Below are 19,439 nucleotides of genomic sequence, written 5' to 3'. Positions count from 1 at the left end.
AACCTGTACTTTATCAGTCAGATTTAGAATGCTGTAAAGAAATTTCTTTAATTTCTTAAGTATCAGTTAAAGTTATAAAATATTTACTTTTAAATTACACACTCGTTCAGAAAGATTAAAAATTGAATCACATTATTAGTACGCTGAATAATAATATCGTTCAGCTTTTACTGTTAACCTAATATGGTTTTTTACCGAATTGAACCATAATATCGAGTAATCAAAAATCAGATAGTCAATCAAGAATAAAATTTAAACCATAAAGTGATTCAGCTTGATACTTCATAGAAGGATCGTGATTTCTAAGTTGAGTGATATTGTGGTTTAACGTGGTTTTGTGATCATTTAAATTATTCGAAATAGTTTATAGTTTCTTACATTGTAATTTGTAGACGAAACTAAAGTAATGTATTCAATGCATCAGTATACACCAAAAAAGAAAAATCAACTTCATAAAAATTAGAACCTTTACTTAATCATTTAGGTTCAGCTTTATAAACATCGTGTAGGAATGTCTGTAATTCTTCGAGCATCACTTTAAGTTTCAAAATCTTTACACTTTCTTCGTCTCAAGAAAAACGCTGATTATTTATTGAGAAGCCGTATAAAATCTGATGACTCGAAGGCCTCATAAAAAGACCGTAAAACAGGCATTTGATCCTAATGACAAGCCATTGCATTCAGCTTTTGCATCAGTTTCACACCCTCCAAGAAGTTTCGTACTCAGGCACGAACTCTTTGATATTTAACGACTCGGCAATCAGCTTCCTCCCCTGAGAATAGTTCCAGGCTACTCTTGTTAAAACATCTCCTCGGGTCTTTAATTATTTATCGGCAAATCGCTTCTTGCAAGGAATGAATTTCTAATTGACTTTTATATTCTTCAACTTTTCGAACTTTTATATCAGTAAAGTTCCTGATATCTATGTCATTCCAAGAAAATCTTTATTAAATTTTTTTTCCTGGATTATTCACGAGTAATCTGGTTTTCTTTAGGAAAATGATGTGATATAAAAAAAGTTTAACGTAATCATTATTTTTTTCTGAGATAAAAACTTTTCTCTTTCATCAGTACTATCCATAAATAAAAAAAAAACAGTTTTTTGTAGAGTTTTTTGTTTCAAAAAACATTCTATTAATCTGTAATACATCCATCAAATTTAGAAAAATTTTAATTACTTTGAAATTATTAATTTGTTAAAGGCTTTAACTTGCAAAAATATTCTTAAAGAATTCAACACTTTAAGTGCACGCCTTTTTAGAAAAATCGGTGTAATGTTGAACCATAATGTCGGCATATTGAACCATAATATGGTGCAGTTTCAAAAAACATTCTATTAATCTGTAATACATCCATCAAACTTAGGAAAATTTTATTTACTTTGAAGCTATTAATTTGTTAAAGGCTTTAATTTGCAAAAATATTCTTAAAGAATTCAACACTTTAAGTGCACGCAATTTTAGAAAAAATCGGTGCAATGTGGAACCATAATGTCGGTATATTGAACCATAATATGGTGCAAAGTTGAAGCAATCTTAATAAGGTATCGAATTGAACAATAGACAGTTCAAGATGAGTCAAATTTCATAGTACACGGCTATCAAGTACACTGTTAGAAATTTCCCGAAAAAATGGTTAAATAGCGATTATTTTGATTGTTTTTTTACCATATTTAAACAAAAAGTCAAATAACCATAAATAAAATGGTACTCAAACTGCTAAGTGGGCGAAAAAACGTTAATTTATTGTTTCATTTAATACAGTTAATAAACCAGAATTTTATCGCACCAACTAGACCCACCTAATGGAGTCATTTGGATCGCTGCATCTGGTTGGAGCCGAGAAGGCTAATTTATCAATCTTATGACCGACAGATCGGGGTTTCGAGTCCCAGCGTTGACACTACAATATTTCCTCCATTCCCTTTAACACGCGAAGAGTTTATAATATCCTGCACTCCTCAATTTTTGACCACAGACTATTAAAATACGATACATTCATTCTCACATAGATAGCACACCATTTTTACTATTGATGAAACAACTAGAAAAACTAATTAAACCGCATTCACAGTTCATTCCACTGTTCCAATGTCTTGTCCAGTCAATTTTTAAACCATGCTAGCTATAAATGATTGGCAGGAAACGTTTCTTACGGGAAATTAATACGGTTAATTAGATGCACAGACTATTGCCGGCTACTTTACCGTGACTTTATTTAAAACTCTAGCCATGTATTGAAAAAAAAGAAAGTATATTTTAACTTGTCACCTAAAGAAGGCAAAGGAAAAGGAAAACAAATTTCACAACCGATTTTTCAACAAAATAGAAAAATATTATGGTGTAATATGCATTGCAAAAATTCTGGATCAAATTACGCTATAAAGTACCAGCAGTTTAAGTGCCAGTAATTTATACCGTAATTTGATCAAGATTTTTTATACAGTGTGCTCCGAAATTTATGACAATGTAATGATATAATGAAATATGAACAAACCGATTCGAAATACTATGAACATGTAAAGCATATACACAATGCATTTTAAAAGTAACTAATCATAAAATACTAAAATAATTTGCATTTCACTTAATAATTACCTAATTAATTCAGTATTTAATTGAGATATTTTGTAAAGAAAGTCCCAAGAACTTCCAATAAAATTTTCGAATGTTATTCTAAACTTTTTATTTAGAACATCAAAGCTAGTAGCGGAGTCTTTAAATAAGTGTTTAATGCCTGTAAAATTTTTTGATTGGAAGACAAACATTTCTTACGATTATTTAAACATTCAATTCTGTTCCATTTTTTTTTAAAAATAGAAACTGCTTAACATTGTCTTAATATATTGGTTGAAATTTAGTTTTTGAAAAATAATAAGAATTTCTCAAATAATTAATTCGCAACAATCTTATTACGTATGCAAAAAAAGTAAAAGGCAGTTGCTTTCTATTGCGATGGTATTTGAATGTTAAAGATAACTTATTTGTTTCTTATTTAATTTAAGTATACTTTTAACTTGAAGAGTTTCTTAAAAAACTTTATTTAATTTTAAAAAATAAATGCAAATTTTGACTTTATTTCAAAAAGTTAATTGCCGAAATACTAATTATTTCGGAAATAAAGGCAGCCATTCACATTATTGTTAAGGTAAAAAATGAGTTTTCCGATATTGTCTGTTAAAAAAAATGTTTTGTAAGTATAATCCATTCATTGGTGCAGAAATTAGAGCGGGAGGCGAGCCACTTCAAAAATAACACCTTCAACTGATGTTCCTCAAGTATCTGAGTTGTAACAAAGGAATGCCAGAATTTTCTAAAGAAGAAAGCGCAAAAAATTAATTAACCATACTTAGAACAATGGTCTGGAATAATTAAATGTCGTTGTAGCAAGAAAGGGAGAAAGAAAAATTCGTAGGTCACTTCTGCTGTTCGGAAAGTTTTTTCTAGTTTTCTAGTTTTTAAGGTTTTTTTCTAACGCCTCCTCTTTCTCTACATAAAAGAGTTAAATAAATAAAATCTAATTAGTTACAAAGGCTGAAGAGAAAGAAGGGAAAATGTGTCCTTAATTAAAAAGTTGGGTTGTTTCCAAGAAGCCACATGCTTTGAAAATACGCAAAGTGAAAATTGTGAGATATTTTTGCAGATAAACAAAAACAGCAATGCTTTCTCGTTTAGGAAATTGTCACTTTGTTTTGTTTATTCGAGCGTGCACTAACTTCTTTTTTTAAAAGAAAACTCGAAAAAAGATTCGAAAAAAATATATATTTTCTTTAAATGAATAAGAAAGGAGCGTAAAGTAAAATTATCTTATAAAATATTTACAACGTTTTGATAAGAAATAATAAATTGAATGCCAATACATCATTATTATTTTATATAAAAATAATTATAAAATAATTTTTGATATTTTTTTATGAAATTAAGCATTTATGGCAATTTTTTTTTGAAATGAAAGCAAAGGCTACCAGTAATTAGTATTGTAAACAATACTTACACTGACACGCTAAGTTACTAAAAAGAGTTGAATGAACACCAATTATCAGCATTATTGCATCCTTTTTTTTATTTGATGAAACATATACCTCTAGCAGTTGTCTGAAACTATGTGAAAACTAAGCGAAATATAAAAGTTTAGAAATAGTTTTATACACAAACAAAACCAAAAATGTTTTCTTTGGCAGAAAAAAAAGCTTTGCTTTATGCCTTAAATATATATTTCGACTATCAAAATAAAATAAAAAATTGAATTAAAGTGTTAGAAATTTTTTATGAACCATAAAATATCGTTTTAATAAAAATATATAAACAAAATGAGAATAGAACAGAATATAAACAAAACAGGATAAGCCACTCAAGATTTAACTAAGCAACAAAACCTATCCATTTTTTCTTCCTTCAAAGTATAGTATTCATGTTAATTAATTGTGAAATCAGGTAAAAAGTATTTAAAATTATAATTTTTTAATGTACATTGCACAATATAAAACACAGACCACACTGATTAACTTTTAATCTAATGATCAAATCTTCACGTTCAAGGACTCATTCTTAATGGTTCGAAAGAGTGACCTAAAGTGTACTAGTTTAATGAGTGCACACGATATTTTAAGTTACGAAATAAGATACAAAAATGTACTTTCTTTGCACACACTGACCCCCAAAATATAGGGAATAGCTGCAATATGGGAAATATGGTCCCCATTGTTTCGTCAGGAGAGAGGTTCAAAGTGTGAACCCCTTAATGTAAATTTCACTTTTTGCGTATTTCATTATATTGCGAAAAATTTTTAAGCGAATTGAAACCTTTTTGCTCACACTTAGAAATTTCGTTTAGCCAAATATATATATGAGCAAAAAATTAATTTTAGTACATATATATATTATTTTTTATTACTTTATTTAATAAAAGTCGAAAAAGTTTTTACATTATTTGAAACTATGTAATTTTACAAGGCAAAATATAAAATTTGAGAGAAATCGGTTGAATAGTTACTGGTAAATGGAATTTTAAAGAACTCTTATATTTGAAATTCGATTTCTCAGGAACTATTCAACCACTTTTGCTCATTTTTTTATACTTTAAAATGATGTAAAAAAATTTTATACCTTACAATTCAAGTTACCTGAGGTCAGTATTTGAAGTCCCCCTCTCGAACCATTAAGAAGGAGTATAGGACATGAAGATTTGATCATTAGATCAGAAGTTATTTAGGGTGGTCCGGTTTTTTTGGTGCACTGTACATTCACACAAGCATATTTACCAGATTATGGTACCAATCTCTTCGCTTAACACTTTATAAAGCTGTGCGAATCAACTCCATCAACTATTAAAATGGTGATTACTATTTCCCTTAAGTTACTTGAAGACATCTGCTGATAATTTCAGAAAATAAAATAACCTATAAAAAGCTTTGCTAACTTAAATTTCTTTAGCTGTAAAGGTTAGCGTGTATTCAAGAAAAGATGCCAGCTCTGGGGGCTATTTTCTCTTAAATGCTTTCTTGTGCACCATGCGTTCATTCACTTAATCCTTTCTCATCTATTAATCCTTTCACTTAATACTGAAAGAAAACACAAATAATTAAGATCAAAAGGATAAAACTTCTTTGAAAAAAACGCGCTAAGAAGCAGCAGAAATTTCAGAAAAAAGTATCAATACAAAACAAATGAAATAAAATAAAAATATGACCACCGAAGCCGACGTCTTCAGGGGGTACCGGCCCCGGTAGCCATTAAAAACAAAACCATTTCTATTTGAGGGAGAAGCAAAAGCTTAAAATATCTCCCTCAGTACCCCGATGGTTTTGTATAGAGGTCCAGGAAAAACAAGATACATTCAAAAGAATAAACAAATTACGAAAAGAAAATCAATAAAAATCATCAGAAAATTAAAAACTCACAGTCACAGGTCAAGAATCAACTTCAAAAGCGGAGGAAAAGAAAACACTAAAAACTGAAAAACAACGCCCCCTATAATAATGCGCAGTAAAAGTTTAAAAATGATATGAAAAGGTCAGGAGAAGGAGATACGTAGATAAATTAATAGAATGCTTAACTGGGGCTGCTCAGTTAAGACTAGAATTGCGCCCTGTTAAAAGAAAAAATATAAAAAAAACCTAAAAACCATCAATCATTTTTTTAATTAAAAAATTAACATTACAAAAATTAAAAGGAAAATCATTTTTACTCAAATTATTTAAAAAATTATCCACAGCTTCTCGAAAACTTTCAACATTATTACAAATTTTCTTGATCCTAACTAATTGCGAAAAAACAAGATTTTTGAATATTTTACTACACAAATTAGTTTTAAAGTTGCAGAAAAAAATAACATTAAAATTAAAGGCTTTTCTTTTATCAAACACACCAATTTTAATAAAATTGTTAACAATATCAATTTTAAAATCTAAATATTCAATATTAAAGCAATTTTCATTAGTTTTTTTCAGGACCAAATCACCAGGATAAATTGTATAAATAAAATTATAATCGTCACAATTAAACAAAATCAAATCATCAATGTATCGGAAAGCATTAAGTACTTTATGTTCAAGAAATTTAGCCTCAAAAAAGTGCAAAAAAATGTTGGCAAAAGCCCCAGAAAAGGAATTACCTTGTGGAATTCCAATAATTTGTTTATAAAAATCTAAACCATTAAAAAGAACATTCTCAAAAAGATTAAACTTGCATAAATCTAACCAGTTAAACCTATCAATTTTTTCATCAAATAAATACTTGTCATAAATACCTTCACAAATCTCAATAATTTTTTCATGTGGTATGCTGGTATACAAATTTTCAAAATCAAAAGTGTTAATGCTGGAAATATCATTACTTTTAATAAAATCCAAAACTTCAACATTACTTTCAATAATAATATTTTTCTCTTTTTTAATTTTAAGCAAAATAATTTTTAAAAAACAAAAAAACCTTTTACTAATATCAGAATTATAACTATTAGTACCACATGCTATAAACCTAAATTTAATCGGATTTTTATGAAATTTAACTATTGGAAATAAATATGGAAATGTAATCCTATTTAATTTAAATTTTAATTTTTTACTAAATGCAATAATTCTTTTTTCAATAACTTTTTTATCTTCTTTTAACTTTAAATAGGTATTATTTGCATTATATTCCCCAATAATCAATTTTTTAAAAAAATATTTACACATAATACAGAAATTATTTGAAGCTTTATCTACAACAGTAACAATGAATTTATCCTTAAGATTTTTAATTTTTCTAGATAAATCATAATCAATAAAAGTACCTTTAGGAAATGAACTAAAACTGGTATTAAATAAATTAAATTTAACCCTTTCAATAATTTTAGCTTTCCACTCAGAAAAACCTTCAACAGGCCAATGATATTTTCTGGAAATTTTTGCAATAAAAAAATCTAGATCTTTTTTAATGGATAAAATAAAATCTTCTTTTTTCATCTTAACTCTGGTTCTAAATTTTGAACCCTTACTTAAAATGCTAATTAGATCCTGATCACCCACAATTTCCAAATTTCCGGTAATAACATGTCCATAATCATTATCAATAAATTTTGAAAAACCCTCCTCATTACAATAACAATCAGATTTAGAAATACAATTAAGATTTCGACTTAAAAAATTATAATTACACACCTTTTTCCTAAGTGTAGAAGAATATTTAAAAGCAGCAGTAACCCTAATTTGTTCTAAAGGAAAGAAATCAGAAAGACCATGAATAATCTGTGGTAACTTAGCATTTTCAAAATTCTTATCATGAAAATTAATCGTACAAAAAACCCTTTCGACTTTAGAAACATTATTAAAAAGCAAATCAGTTTTATTAACACCAATTTTTGATTTAATTAAATCCAAAACTATAAATTTAACAAGTTCAGTATCAAATTTAATTTTAGAACCAAATTTAATAAGGAAATTTTTTAAAATTTTATTTTTAAAACCAAAAATATATTTCCTAATAGTGAAAATATTATTCAAATTAACAGGTAAGTTACAAAAATTCGAAAACTCATCAAACTCAATAAATTTACCCTTACCTTTTCCACCTCCCCTTTTACTTCTAAATTTTGAATCACAAACACCAGGAAAATCAAAAACTTTTAATTTATTATAAATACAAAAATCTTCAGTATTAACAGTACCTTCCCCATTAAATTTACTATTTAATCCATAAGGAAAAAGAGTCTTAAGACTACCAATGTAAATATTTTCTAAATCAAGTCTTTTATCTAAATTTTCCATAAAATCCAAAATAAAAAGAGTAACATTATTAAAATCATGAAATTGAAAATGTAAAATTTCATAATCCGTGGAACAATTACTATTATTAAAATTTTTTATAGCTGATCTGTGGGAATTAATCCGCTTATGAAATTCAAGACCTGTCTGACCAACATAACACAAATTACAACAATTGCACTGAATTAAATAAATAATATTAATACTTTTACAAAAAAATACATTAGAATGACTGTCAATTTGAGAACTATCAGCCAAAGGACAAGTTTTACATTTTTTATTACAACATTTCTTAAACTTTTTAAATTTTTTTATATTTTTAAATTTATTTAAACAAAATATTTGACTTAGTAACTTTTTGTCCGAAGTAATCCCTAAGTCAAGACTAACTTCAGTGCTCCTTGTTTGGGCGCGCGACGAGCCAGGCGCCATAAAATATTTATATATTGTACTTTGCATTATTTTAAAATTAACCTAAAAGGAAATACTAAATTAGACATATAAAACCTAGACATCCAACAAAACCCTTTGACGCTTTAAATTAATTAGAAAACACCTAAAGCAAGAAATAAAAACAAAATAATTTTTCAAATAAGAAAAGCGCAAATGCAGCATAAACCAAATTTGAAAATTACAATACTGAAAGAAAACACAAATAATTAAGATCAAAAGGATAAAACTTCTTTGAAAAAAACGCGCTAAGAAGCAGCAGAAATTTCAGAAAAAAGTATCAATACAAAACAAATGAAATAAAATAAAAATATGACCACCGAAGCCGACGTCTTCAGGGGGTACCGGCCCCGGTAGCCATTAAAAACAAAACCATTTCTATTTGAGGGAGAAGCAAAAGCTTAAAATATCTCCCTCAGTACCCCGATGGTTTTGTATAGAGGTCCAGGAAAAACAAGATACATTCAAAAGAATAAACAAATTACGAAAAGAAAATCAATAAAAATCATCAGAAAATTAAAAACTCACAGTCACAGGTCAAGAATCAACTTCAAAAGCGGAGGAAAAGAAAACACTAAAAACTGAAAAACAACGCCCCCTATAATAATGCGCAGTAAAAGTTTAAAAATGATATGAAAAGGTCAGGAGAAGGAGATACGTAGATAAATTAATAGAATGCTTAACTGGGGCTGCTCAGTTAAGACTAGAATTGCGCCCTGTTAAAAGAAAAAATATAAAAAAAACCTAAAAACCATCAATCATTTTTTTAATTAAAAAATTAACATTACAAAAATTAAAAGGAAAATCATTTTTACTCAAATTATTTAAAAAATTATCCACAGCTTCTCGAAAACTTTCAACATTATTACAAATTTTCTTGATCCTAACTAATTGCGAAAAAACAAGATTTTTGAATATTTTACTACACAAATTAGTTTTAAAGTTGCAGAAAAAAATAACATTAAAATTAAAGGCTTTTCTTTTATCAAACACACCAATTTTAATAAAATTGTTAACAATATCAATTTTAAAATCTAAATATTCAATATTAAAGCAATTTTCATTAGTTTTTTTCAGGACCAAATCACCAGGATAAATTGTATAAATAAAATTATAATCGTCACAATTAAACAAAATCAAATCATCAATGTATCGGAAAGCATTAAGTACTTTATGTTCAAGAAATTTAGCCTCAAAAAAGTGCAAAAAAATGTTGGCAAAAGCCCCAGAAAAGGAATTACCTTGTGGAATTCCAATAATTTGTTTATAAAAATCTAAACCATTAAAAAGAACATTCTCAAAAAGATTAAACTTGCATAAATCTAACCAGTTAAACCTATCAATTTTTTCATCAAATAAATACTTGTCATAAATACCTTCACAAATCTCAATAATTTTTTCATGTGGTATGCTGGTATACAAATTTTCAAAATCAAAAGTGTTAATGCTGGAAATATCATTACTTTTAATAAAATCCAAAACTTCAACATTACTTTCAATAATAATATTTTTCTCTTTTTTAATTTTAAGCAAAATAATTTTTAAAAAACAAAAAAACCTTTTACTAATATCAGAATTATAACTATTAGTACCACATGCTATAAACCTAAATTTAATCGGATTTTTATGAAATTTAACTATTGGAAATAAATATGGAAATGTAATCCTATTTAATTTAAATTTTAATTTTTTACTAAATGCAATAATAGGCCGGTACCCCCTGAAGACGTCGGCTTCGGTGGTCATATTTTTATTTTATTTCATCCTTTCACTTAATCCTTTCTCATCTATTAATCCTTTCATTTAATCCTTTCTCCAAAACTGAAAGTTCAGTTATTGGTCAGCGTAAATGTTAAAATTTAAAAAATATACAACTCAAATTCCGGCCATAAAATTGTCTTAAAAATAGATTAACTTCTGGTATTAGGCTAAATAAGTTTTATTTGATGAATTAATTTCAATTTCGTTTTTTTTTTCGTTAAAAAAATACTCGAAAAAATGGCTCTTTGAAGATAATTTTTTCAAATCCCATTTTTTCCTGGTTGGCCCTTTTTCTGCTGGTTGGATAGCCTGGTTGGTAAAGAGCTGTATTCACGTTCTTGAGAACTCTATTTCAAATGCAGCAGGCAATAGACTCCTCGTGTAGTAAATGGTGACTAGTACACGTTCAATCTGTCGGGTCACGAAATCCTTCATGTTCTCAAACCTCTCGGGGTACTTGATTAGAGATTGATCGTTCTCTGCTTCAAGTCAAAACTAATCTCTGTGGATTAATGAATGGGTGTATGAATGGGCCCACCTTATAAACGGGTGTGACGTATAGATATGGCAGAAGTCGAATTGTTGGTAATAGAAAGAGCAACTAGAATACAGGAACAATAGTATCCCCAGTGAATTAATGGCCAACGACAGTGTTTCCCATAGTGTGGTGCGCTTTCCCCCAGAGGTACGGAAGCAGTTTATCGGGGGTCCGGGTTCTTATGCGAAATATCTTGCAGCAAACGAAAATTTCAAAACATTTTTTTTAAAAATAAAGCTAGCCATTAAAATTTACGATTACGTATTTTTCTATTGACTATTTTTTTCAGAGTTAACAGTTAATAATTAGTGTTTTCAACAACCAGTTGTGATTTTTAACTTTTGTGCAATTTTTTTATAGTAAAAAATACATTAATTTTTTATTAGTGGTACACAGCGTTACGAAAAATGTAGAAAGGGTCATAGGTTCACACAAAAGTCATAAGTTTTGGAAACACTGGCCTGCGAAAACAGCAAAAGCACACGTTCAATTTCATAATCTATGTATTGTTACTATTAACTTCTCAACCTAAACTTAAATTTTTTTTTTATAATATTTCAACTTATTGACTAAAATATTATGTATCAATTTGCTTACAAAAGCGCTGATTTTTTTTCGAATTGATATAATGCTTTCAGCTACATACGAAAATGAGTATTTCATTATTTATAGCAAACAACAGTTACAAACAGACAAAAATAAAACAAAAATTAATGGTTATTACTTTTTACATTACTTAAAAGACAGTTAAATTTTAACAGCGCACGTTTAATTTCACAACTCATTTATTATTACTACAAACTTTCTAACTTCAACTTTCAGAATTTTGCTTTAATATTTCAACTTACTTTTATTTTAAAAATCATTATGCAATTTCAACTATTTAGATTCGCAACTTTAATTTCAGAAAAATATTTTGCGTGACTTTGTTATTTATTCTTAACACCAAAATATTAACTTAACACCTCTAATTTCAGTCACATTTTCACACTGTTATTTATTTATGTAAAATTACACAATATGAATTTTCTTATTTTTATCACTTATTATCATATTAAAGTTATTAATTTATTCATTTATTGAAAAACATCTTCAGAAAATCTTTAGAAAATATGCATTAATTTTCTATATTAAGAAATATGAATAAATATTCAAAATTTTAAAAATTAAGACCTTTTTTTTTAAAGTACATATAAAAATATCATCGAGCGTCTCTAAAAATCTATATATCTTTGATCAATATATATTAATAACACAATGCAATGAGCTTGCAACTGCAGTTATCTTAAATATTATTTTCAATTATTTTACAACGAAAGACTTTTCTTATTTAAATAACTTATAATGTCTTATAATATCTAACAATAACCTTTAATATCAAATATATGATTTAAATTGAAGAAACATAGCAAAACATAAAATTTTTTTAAATTAATGAAGTTAGAAGAAAATTTAAACTATATTGATCAAAGTACCTATAGCATTTTGTTAATTGAAAACTATTTTTCAACAGTGAAGTTAATGTTTGTCTTGAAAATATACAAGCAAAACTACAATCTGTGTTTTGTAGAACTAATTATAATAGTTTGCATCGATATGAAAAACAAGAGTATAAAATAATTCAGCTATTTTTATAATGACGTCATAAAAACAAAATTAAACAAACTTTATACAGTCTACTCATTTCTCGAAAGATTATTTTTCGTGACATTATAGTCAGAACATCTATTAAAATAAGAAAATGTTCAATGCATTTCTAACTTTTAACAAAGCCGAACGAAGAATAATAAGATTCGGTGTCTTTCATATCAACTATTTTTCTCGAAATAGAATTTTTTGTAGTGTTAAAAGGGTGTAGTTCTTTATATTCTCCATAGATAATAACTTAATTTAAATTCATGTTTTTCTTTGAATAATGATTTTGGCGGTGCGAAAGAGAAAATTTTGGTTTCTCTATCAAAATTGAGATCGAATTTACTGGAGTGTGGCCATCATTTTGACACAATTTGAATTTCTATTTCTTAAAGAAAATGAATATCTCCCCTTATCTAAAAGAAACATACATTAAAATTACATTTTATGATATCACCACAAAGAGAAAAGGAAATTTAAATATATCATATAAATATAAACTAGTTTACTATCAATTACTTTCCTTATTTTTTTTAATTATTAAATCATTCTGTATGTATTTTGCCTGAAGAGAAATTATAAACCTATTATATTATTTTTGCCTAACAGTAAAATGTCAGTTTTCAGCTCCCATGTTGTTAAAACACAGTTTTATCTTTCTTGCAATGAAAAATCTTTTGTCAAATTTTAATCAGAGTTTTCATAGATTATTTAAAGCACTTTTGTTGTATGATGCAATTTTTTTAACAAAAAAATTTTTGAAATTTAAATTTATTGACAGTTTATTCTGAATGAGGTCTTGTTGGGTAATTCAGTCTATCATTTTTTGTAGCCTTACAAAATATATTTATTTCCCTAAAACCATATGAATCATAGATTTAGTAAAGATGCAATAAAAAATATCAAGGAAGTTGTATTTTTTGACAAAAATTATGTTTTCTCAAAAAGATTTTAACTTTAAAAAGCATTTATTATTTAGAGATATTTATTCAAAAAAGTTTTCATATAAATATTTATGGTATTTATAAGTAAGGTTATGTTACGTAGGTATTTCAATGATTTATTATGAAATTTTCCTGTTTTAAATGAGCATTTTATGCCCAATAGTATACTTTTATACTAATTTTTTACAAATTCTGATATGCATTTGCAGTTGTGGAACGATCGTTTTTATGTAATATAACTGAAAGACTTCATCGATAAATTATTTATCATTTATAAACTAATCGTAAAAAACACTTTTTTCACATTATATTGTTCTATAATTCAACTTTCTTAACGATGTGTTCATCGAAAGTAAAATTAAAAAGTTTGAATGCGAATAATCAATAATAAGGCACATTTGAGAAAATACGCACCATGAACTACTAAAGTATAAACTCTCCCGTTCTTGTTTTTGTTTAATTCAGCCAATATTGAACTGAATTGAAAAATGTATTCAATAAAATGTTTTAATATGTAACTTTAAGAAGATTATGACTTTTTTTAATTTACTGCATATTTATAAATGAGATATACATTCTGTATTTTGTAAAATGTAACTTAATGTTAAAAAAAAATATTTATACTTTAACACATAGTTTTACACATAGTAAATTTTTAATATTCAATGCGCTAAATATTATGCAAATACTTTAATAAGAAATACGTATATAGGCACAAAAAGTAGCCTCTGAAAGAAGCCAAAATTCGTTTATGAACTTACACGAGAGAGTGATAAATCATCTCTCTCTACTTTCTTGTAGAATGTTTGTATAAAATTGTTGTTTTAATTCTTAATATGGCATATTCCCAATTAATCGCCATTTTCTGAAAAAAAAATGAATAAATTTGTAACATTGTGTAGCACATGAAACGGCTGTTTTTAGAGCCTCGTATGTTCTTTGCGATTCAACTTTTTTTTCGAATTTACACATTAGACAAAAACTCTTTAAAGAATAGCTAAAATATTGGGTTACAAACTGAATTTCGCAAACTAGCATAAGATGAAAATTATAGTTTACTTATAATATATGTCTCTTTAATGAATAAATATCTAATTTATTTAAAGTTAATTATTACACTCTTTCAATTATTATACTCTATTGATTATATTCTGATTTTTTTCTAAGAATTAAAATTTTTGGCTGAACTTTATTGCTTTCTCACGCACTCTTTTCTTTCTCTCTTTCTCTTTCACTCTATCTTTCACTGCACTTCAAAATACCATCCCACCTGCAGAGGATGCTCCAGTTTTCACTTTCGCCTTTTCGGAACAGGCAGTCTACCCTGGATCATCAGTGTCACTCAAGTGTTCTGCGTCCGGTAACCCTTTGCCACAAGTCACGTGGTTAGTGGATGGCATGCCTATACCTGAAGCGTACCATATAAGAGTCGGTGATTACGTTAGCGATGAAAGGACAGTTAACAGCTATGTCAACATTTCGAGCATCACGGTAGAGGATGGAGGGTCATATCAGTGCCTTGCTCAAAATGGAGTGAAACTCATAGAACATTCCAAAAGGCTAAATGTGTACGGCCCTCCCTTTATCAGGACAATGAGGAATTTAACTGCACTAGATGGACAGATAATTACAGTTCACTGCCCAGTATCTGGATACCCCATATCTAAAGTTTATTGGGAAAGAGGTAAGTTATATTCGGGTCATATTGAATGAAAGAGGAAGATAGATAGAGAGAGAGAGAATGTGTGAATGAATTTTTAAAATTACTTTTAATATAATTAATCTTAAATTAATAAAAAAATTAGAAAACACTGGATGAAAAGTTCCTATCTAACAAAATATTTTAGTAATATCGATTTTCGTGTTAACTATTTGAGTAAATTGAATGAAGAATATAAACATAGCAGTGCAAACAAATATTTTGGACTAAATTATTTTCCTAGAAGAATAATATTAAAAAACAAAAACAAAAAACAGACTTAACTTCCCCAAATGAGAATTATTGAAATTACATTAAAATGAAATTAACAAAATCAATATATTAAAAAGATATTTTAAAATAGAAAAAAGGAATGAGTTAAATGAGTGCATTAAAAAAATATTTTAAAAGTGAAAAGCGAAGGAATTAAATTCAATAAATTAAATGAATATAGTAAAAATATATTTTAAAACAGAAAAAATGGATGAATTAAATGAGAATATTAAAAATATATCTAAAAAAATGAATGAATTGAAAGAATATATTAAAAATATATTTAAAAAAAATATTAGAAAATACAAAATAAATAAAAATAATAAAACAGAAAACAAATACTGAAAAGATATGCTGTCGCTGTTAGTTCATACGAGTATATACGCAAATTATATGTTTTCTAATATTGCATAAATATAGCCAAAGCCAAATCTATCTGTACAATTGCGTGATACAACACAATAATTTTTTTTATCACTTTTTTACTCACTTTACACCTTTTATTTTTTTAATAATATTTATTATTTGAAAAAAAATATTTAATTTCCTTGTATTTCTCTTTTTTTAAAAACATATGTTTTTTTAGTTTCTTTGCCTTTTTATTTAATTTTATGGATTCTATGCACTTGAAATTTATGCGCAGTAAGTGAAACTCAATAATTTTATTATTTTTAATTTTCTTTCTTAATCTCTCTTTTCTTTAAATATTTTTTGCCTCTTTTTGTGTTATTTGTAGCTATTTTATATTTATGTTCATGGAAGTTTTGTATTTTCTATCTATCTATTATCTTCTAAATAATTTAAATAAATTTCTTTTCAAATGTATACATATATCTCTTTCAAAAAAACTACATTTTATTATTTTATGTGAAAAAATCCAAAACATTTGCATATGATTATTTCAAATCTATTTTTTATGTTCCTTTATTTTCCATTAAATGAAAAAAAAAAAATATGAGTTTCAGAAAAAAATAAAGTAAACTACTTTCAATCACTTTTCCCCAGCAAAATAAACTTCGTATCTTCATCCCAAATCACTATTCTTCTTCATTCAATACTTGATTTCTTGTGTCAATAAACCAAGAAAAATAGTAGATCCAACCCAAGTCCGAAATTTAATTTCATCCGGTTTTAAGCCTTACAGTACTCAAATAATCGAAGACCGCAAGTCCTGAACAAACTGTAACAACTCTTCCCCCACAGACGACCCGATAACATCCTTTTCCCAGACTTCATCCACGTATATCTTACTATTGCAGCGCCAGAAAATAGTCCTTCCATTTAGTACAAGGCATACAGTAGTGTGGATGGGATATCGATATATCGCGGGTTATCATAGAAGCTCTGAAATGATCGATTTATCCCACTCCAAAAGGTCTTTTTGACCGCTCTGAAGAGGTCATTACTGCTGTGCGTGACTTCGTTCTTTTGTACTATTTTTTTCCGATCTTCGTTTTCTTTTATCTCCAGGCGATCGGTAATGCAGCAAAGCTACAAGAAAGAAACTGTTTTCGGAAGGAAATACTAGTGTTCGCTCCAGTTGATGGAAATGTAGATATCGAATAAGAATTCGATTGGGATTAATTTTCGATTCTCGTTTAAAAGGTTTTAGTTAGGGCTTTTATATATTCATTAGAAACAGTAATAAATGAAAGAAATTGTAAGAGATAACCCATTGAGGAACAGAAAGACTGACAACGACAGTCTTATGCAAGTGGATAGCATTTATCTCAATAATTCCTTTCTAAAAACACAGGTTATTTAGTAAATTTGTTAATTAATACACTGAGAAAAAAAGTATAATTAAAACTACCAGAATAATGGAAAATTTAGTGATATGTGGAAACCCGAAAAGCTCATTATTTTTTTCTAGAGTGCTTTAGTAATAATTTTGGTAACATGAACAGTAAAACATAATTTTATAATATACGATAAAATTTGGTAAATTTTCGTAATATTTGGTAATTTCATCAAGATGCATGGCATAAAAATAATTTATTTGGTAAAATTTACTGATCAAATTTGTATTTTTTACTAAATGTGTTGTAATATGAAGTACAATTTTGAAAACTATAGTTTTTGATAAAACTTTACCGTATTAAACTAAAAAATGAAGAAATGATGAAATTTATAGTACATTTAGTTAATGTTTCAAGATAAATTACTTTAATGTCTAGCAACTATCATTCTGATTATCATTCAAACATAATAGTTTTAAACATGATCACTTTAAATATCTTTAAAAAGTTATGCTGCTGTGTATAAATAATATCTACTGCTAAGTTCTAATATGCAATGTGATGTGTTTCAGTAAAAAGATTTACTTAATTTCTTACAACGCAATGAAAAACAACTTTACTAAAAAAAATATTTATTTAGTAGATATATTCAAACAATATTGAGTAATATGCTATGTAATGTGTTTTTTTTTTTTTTTGCTATATGTGTGTATATACACCGAAGAGCCGTTACATTATGACCACCCTCCATCTATAACAATGGGCTCGCCCAGGTTTTCATGGTTTCTCGCCCAGGAACAATGCTTTCATGGGGCATATTAGAACCCATAATCCTCATAGAACAATCCCTGACGTCTGTAAGCTACTTGAACATAGTTGCAGACCAGGTTCGCCCATTCATGGCGACAGTTTTTCCTGCGGGAAAAGGTGTCTACCAACAGGATAATGCACCATGTCATAAGGGTCGAATCGTCATGGATTGGTTCGAGGAACATTCCAGTGTCTTTCAAGTCATGTCTTGACCCCCAAATTCACCTGACCTTAATCCAATACAGCACTTGTTGTCCTACTTGGAAAGCCAAATTCGTGCTGCCACGCTACCCCCTCGCAATGTGAGGGAATTGCAGGACCAGTTGGTGAGCGCTTGGTACCAGATACCTCAGACTACTTATCATCACCTTGTGGAATCAATGCAACGGCGATAATTAAAGCTTATATTTAATTGATATTAAAATTCACAAATTATGAGAATTTTGCTATGACCTAATACCAAAAATAAATTATTCAAATTTTTTTTCCTCATATTTCAATTAGAAATATTTTTCTAGCACTTTTATTTTATATTAAAGTAATGTTGAAGGAGATAGTCGAGATAAAATTTCCATCTTTAATAAACTAAATTATATCACACTACGTATCTGAACCTATAAGAAATTTAATAACTAATTTCATTATAAACATTAAATATACATTAAAGCTCTTATAAAAAGCAATTCAAAACTTTTACGTCCTCAAAAAAATATGTTTACATGGGAAAATTTAGACAAATTGGAATTTCCTACCTAAGTAAAAGCCCTTCCAAGTATCCAAAAATTAATTATTTAAAAATCAATAGATGCAGTCATATACAGTTAAAATTACAAATTTTAATTTTCTATTACAATAAATTTTCTTGTTCACAATTTTTCCCCGTATTATCCAGGTAATTATATTTTCCCTGTTCTGAGAAAGTTCCAAATCTATTTTAGTGTCATACTTTTATGCGTTTTGAGAATTTTTAAATAATATATTTAATTATTTTTAATTCTATAAGCACAGGATGTAGGTTTCAGAAATTTCTTAAGCAGAACTTAATTTAATATTATTTACATGTGTTTCTTTCAAATAACATTCTATTAAAACATTAATATATATATATATTTTTAAATATATGTTTTGTATCTTTTTATATAATTTTTATACACATAAGATAAACTATTTTTAACACAATTTCTTATTCTTATAAAAATTCTTTTTCGTATTTTTTCAGTTTTTTCAAGTGTAATTCAAATATAATAAAACAAAATTTTAAAAATATAAAATTTAATCTACTTCTTACTATTATGTTTGTCATTAGAACAAACAAAGTAATATATGGTGAATACTTGCAAATTTTTA

General features: G+C 27.3%; 1 protein-coding gene across 1 annotated transcript in view; it reads left to right on the top strand.

The window, feature by feature from the left end:
- LOC107452990 (cell adhesion molecule Dscam1) overlaps positions 1-19,439 on the top strand; it is a gene marked incomplete in the record, with an annotated part of 286,344 nt that overhangs the window by 127,084 nt on the left and 139,821 nt on the right. The window contains 1 exon segment of the mRNA XM_071184722.1: positions 14,848-15,255. Coding sequence (XP_071040823.1) covers positions 14,848-15,255 — 408 coding nt within the window.

Source organism: Parasteatoda tepidariorum, chromosome 8 (genome assembly GCF_043381705.1).
Source record: "Parasteatoda tepidariorum isolate YZ-2023 chromosome 8, CAS_Ptep_4.0, whole genome shotgun sequence".
In the NCBI taxonomy this organism is placed as follows: Eukaryota; Metazoa; Arthropoda; class Arachnida; order Araneae; family Theridiidae; genus Parasteatoda; species Parasteatoda tepidariorum.
The sequence above is the reverse complement of the archived record's forward strand: the minus strand, read 5'-3'. Positions and strand labels throughout refer to the sequence as shown.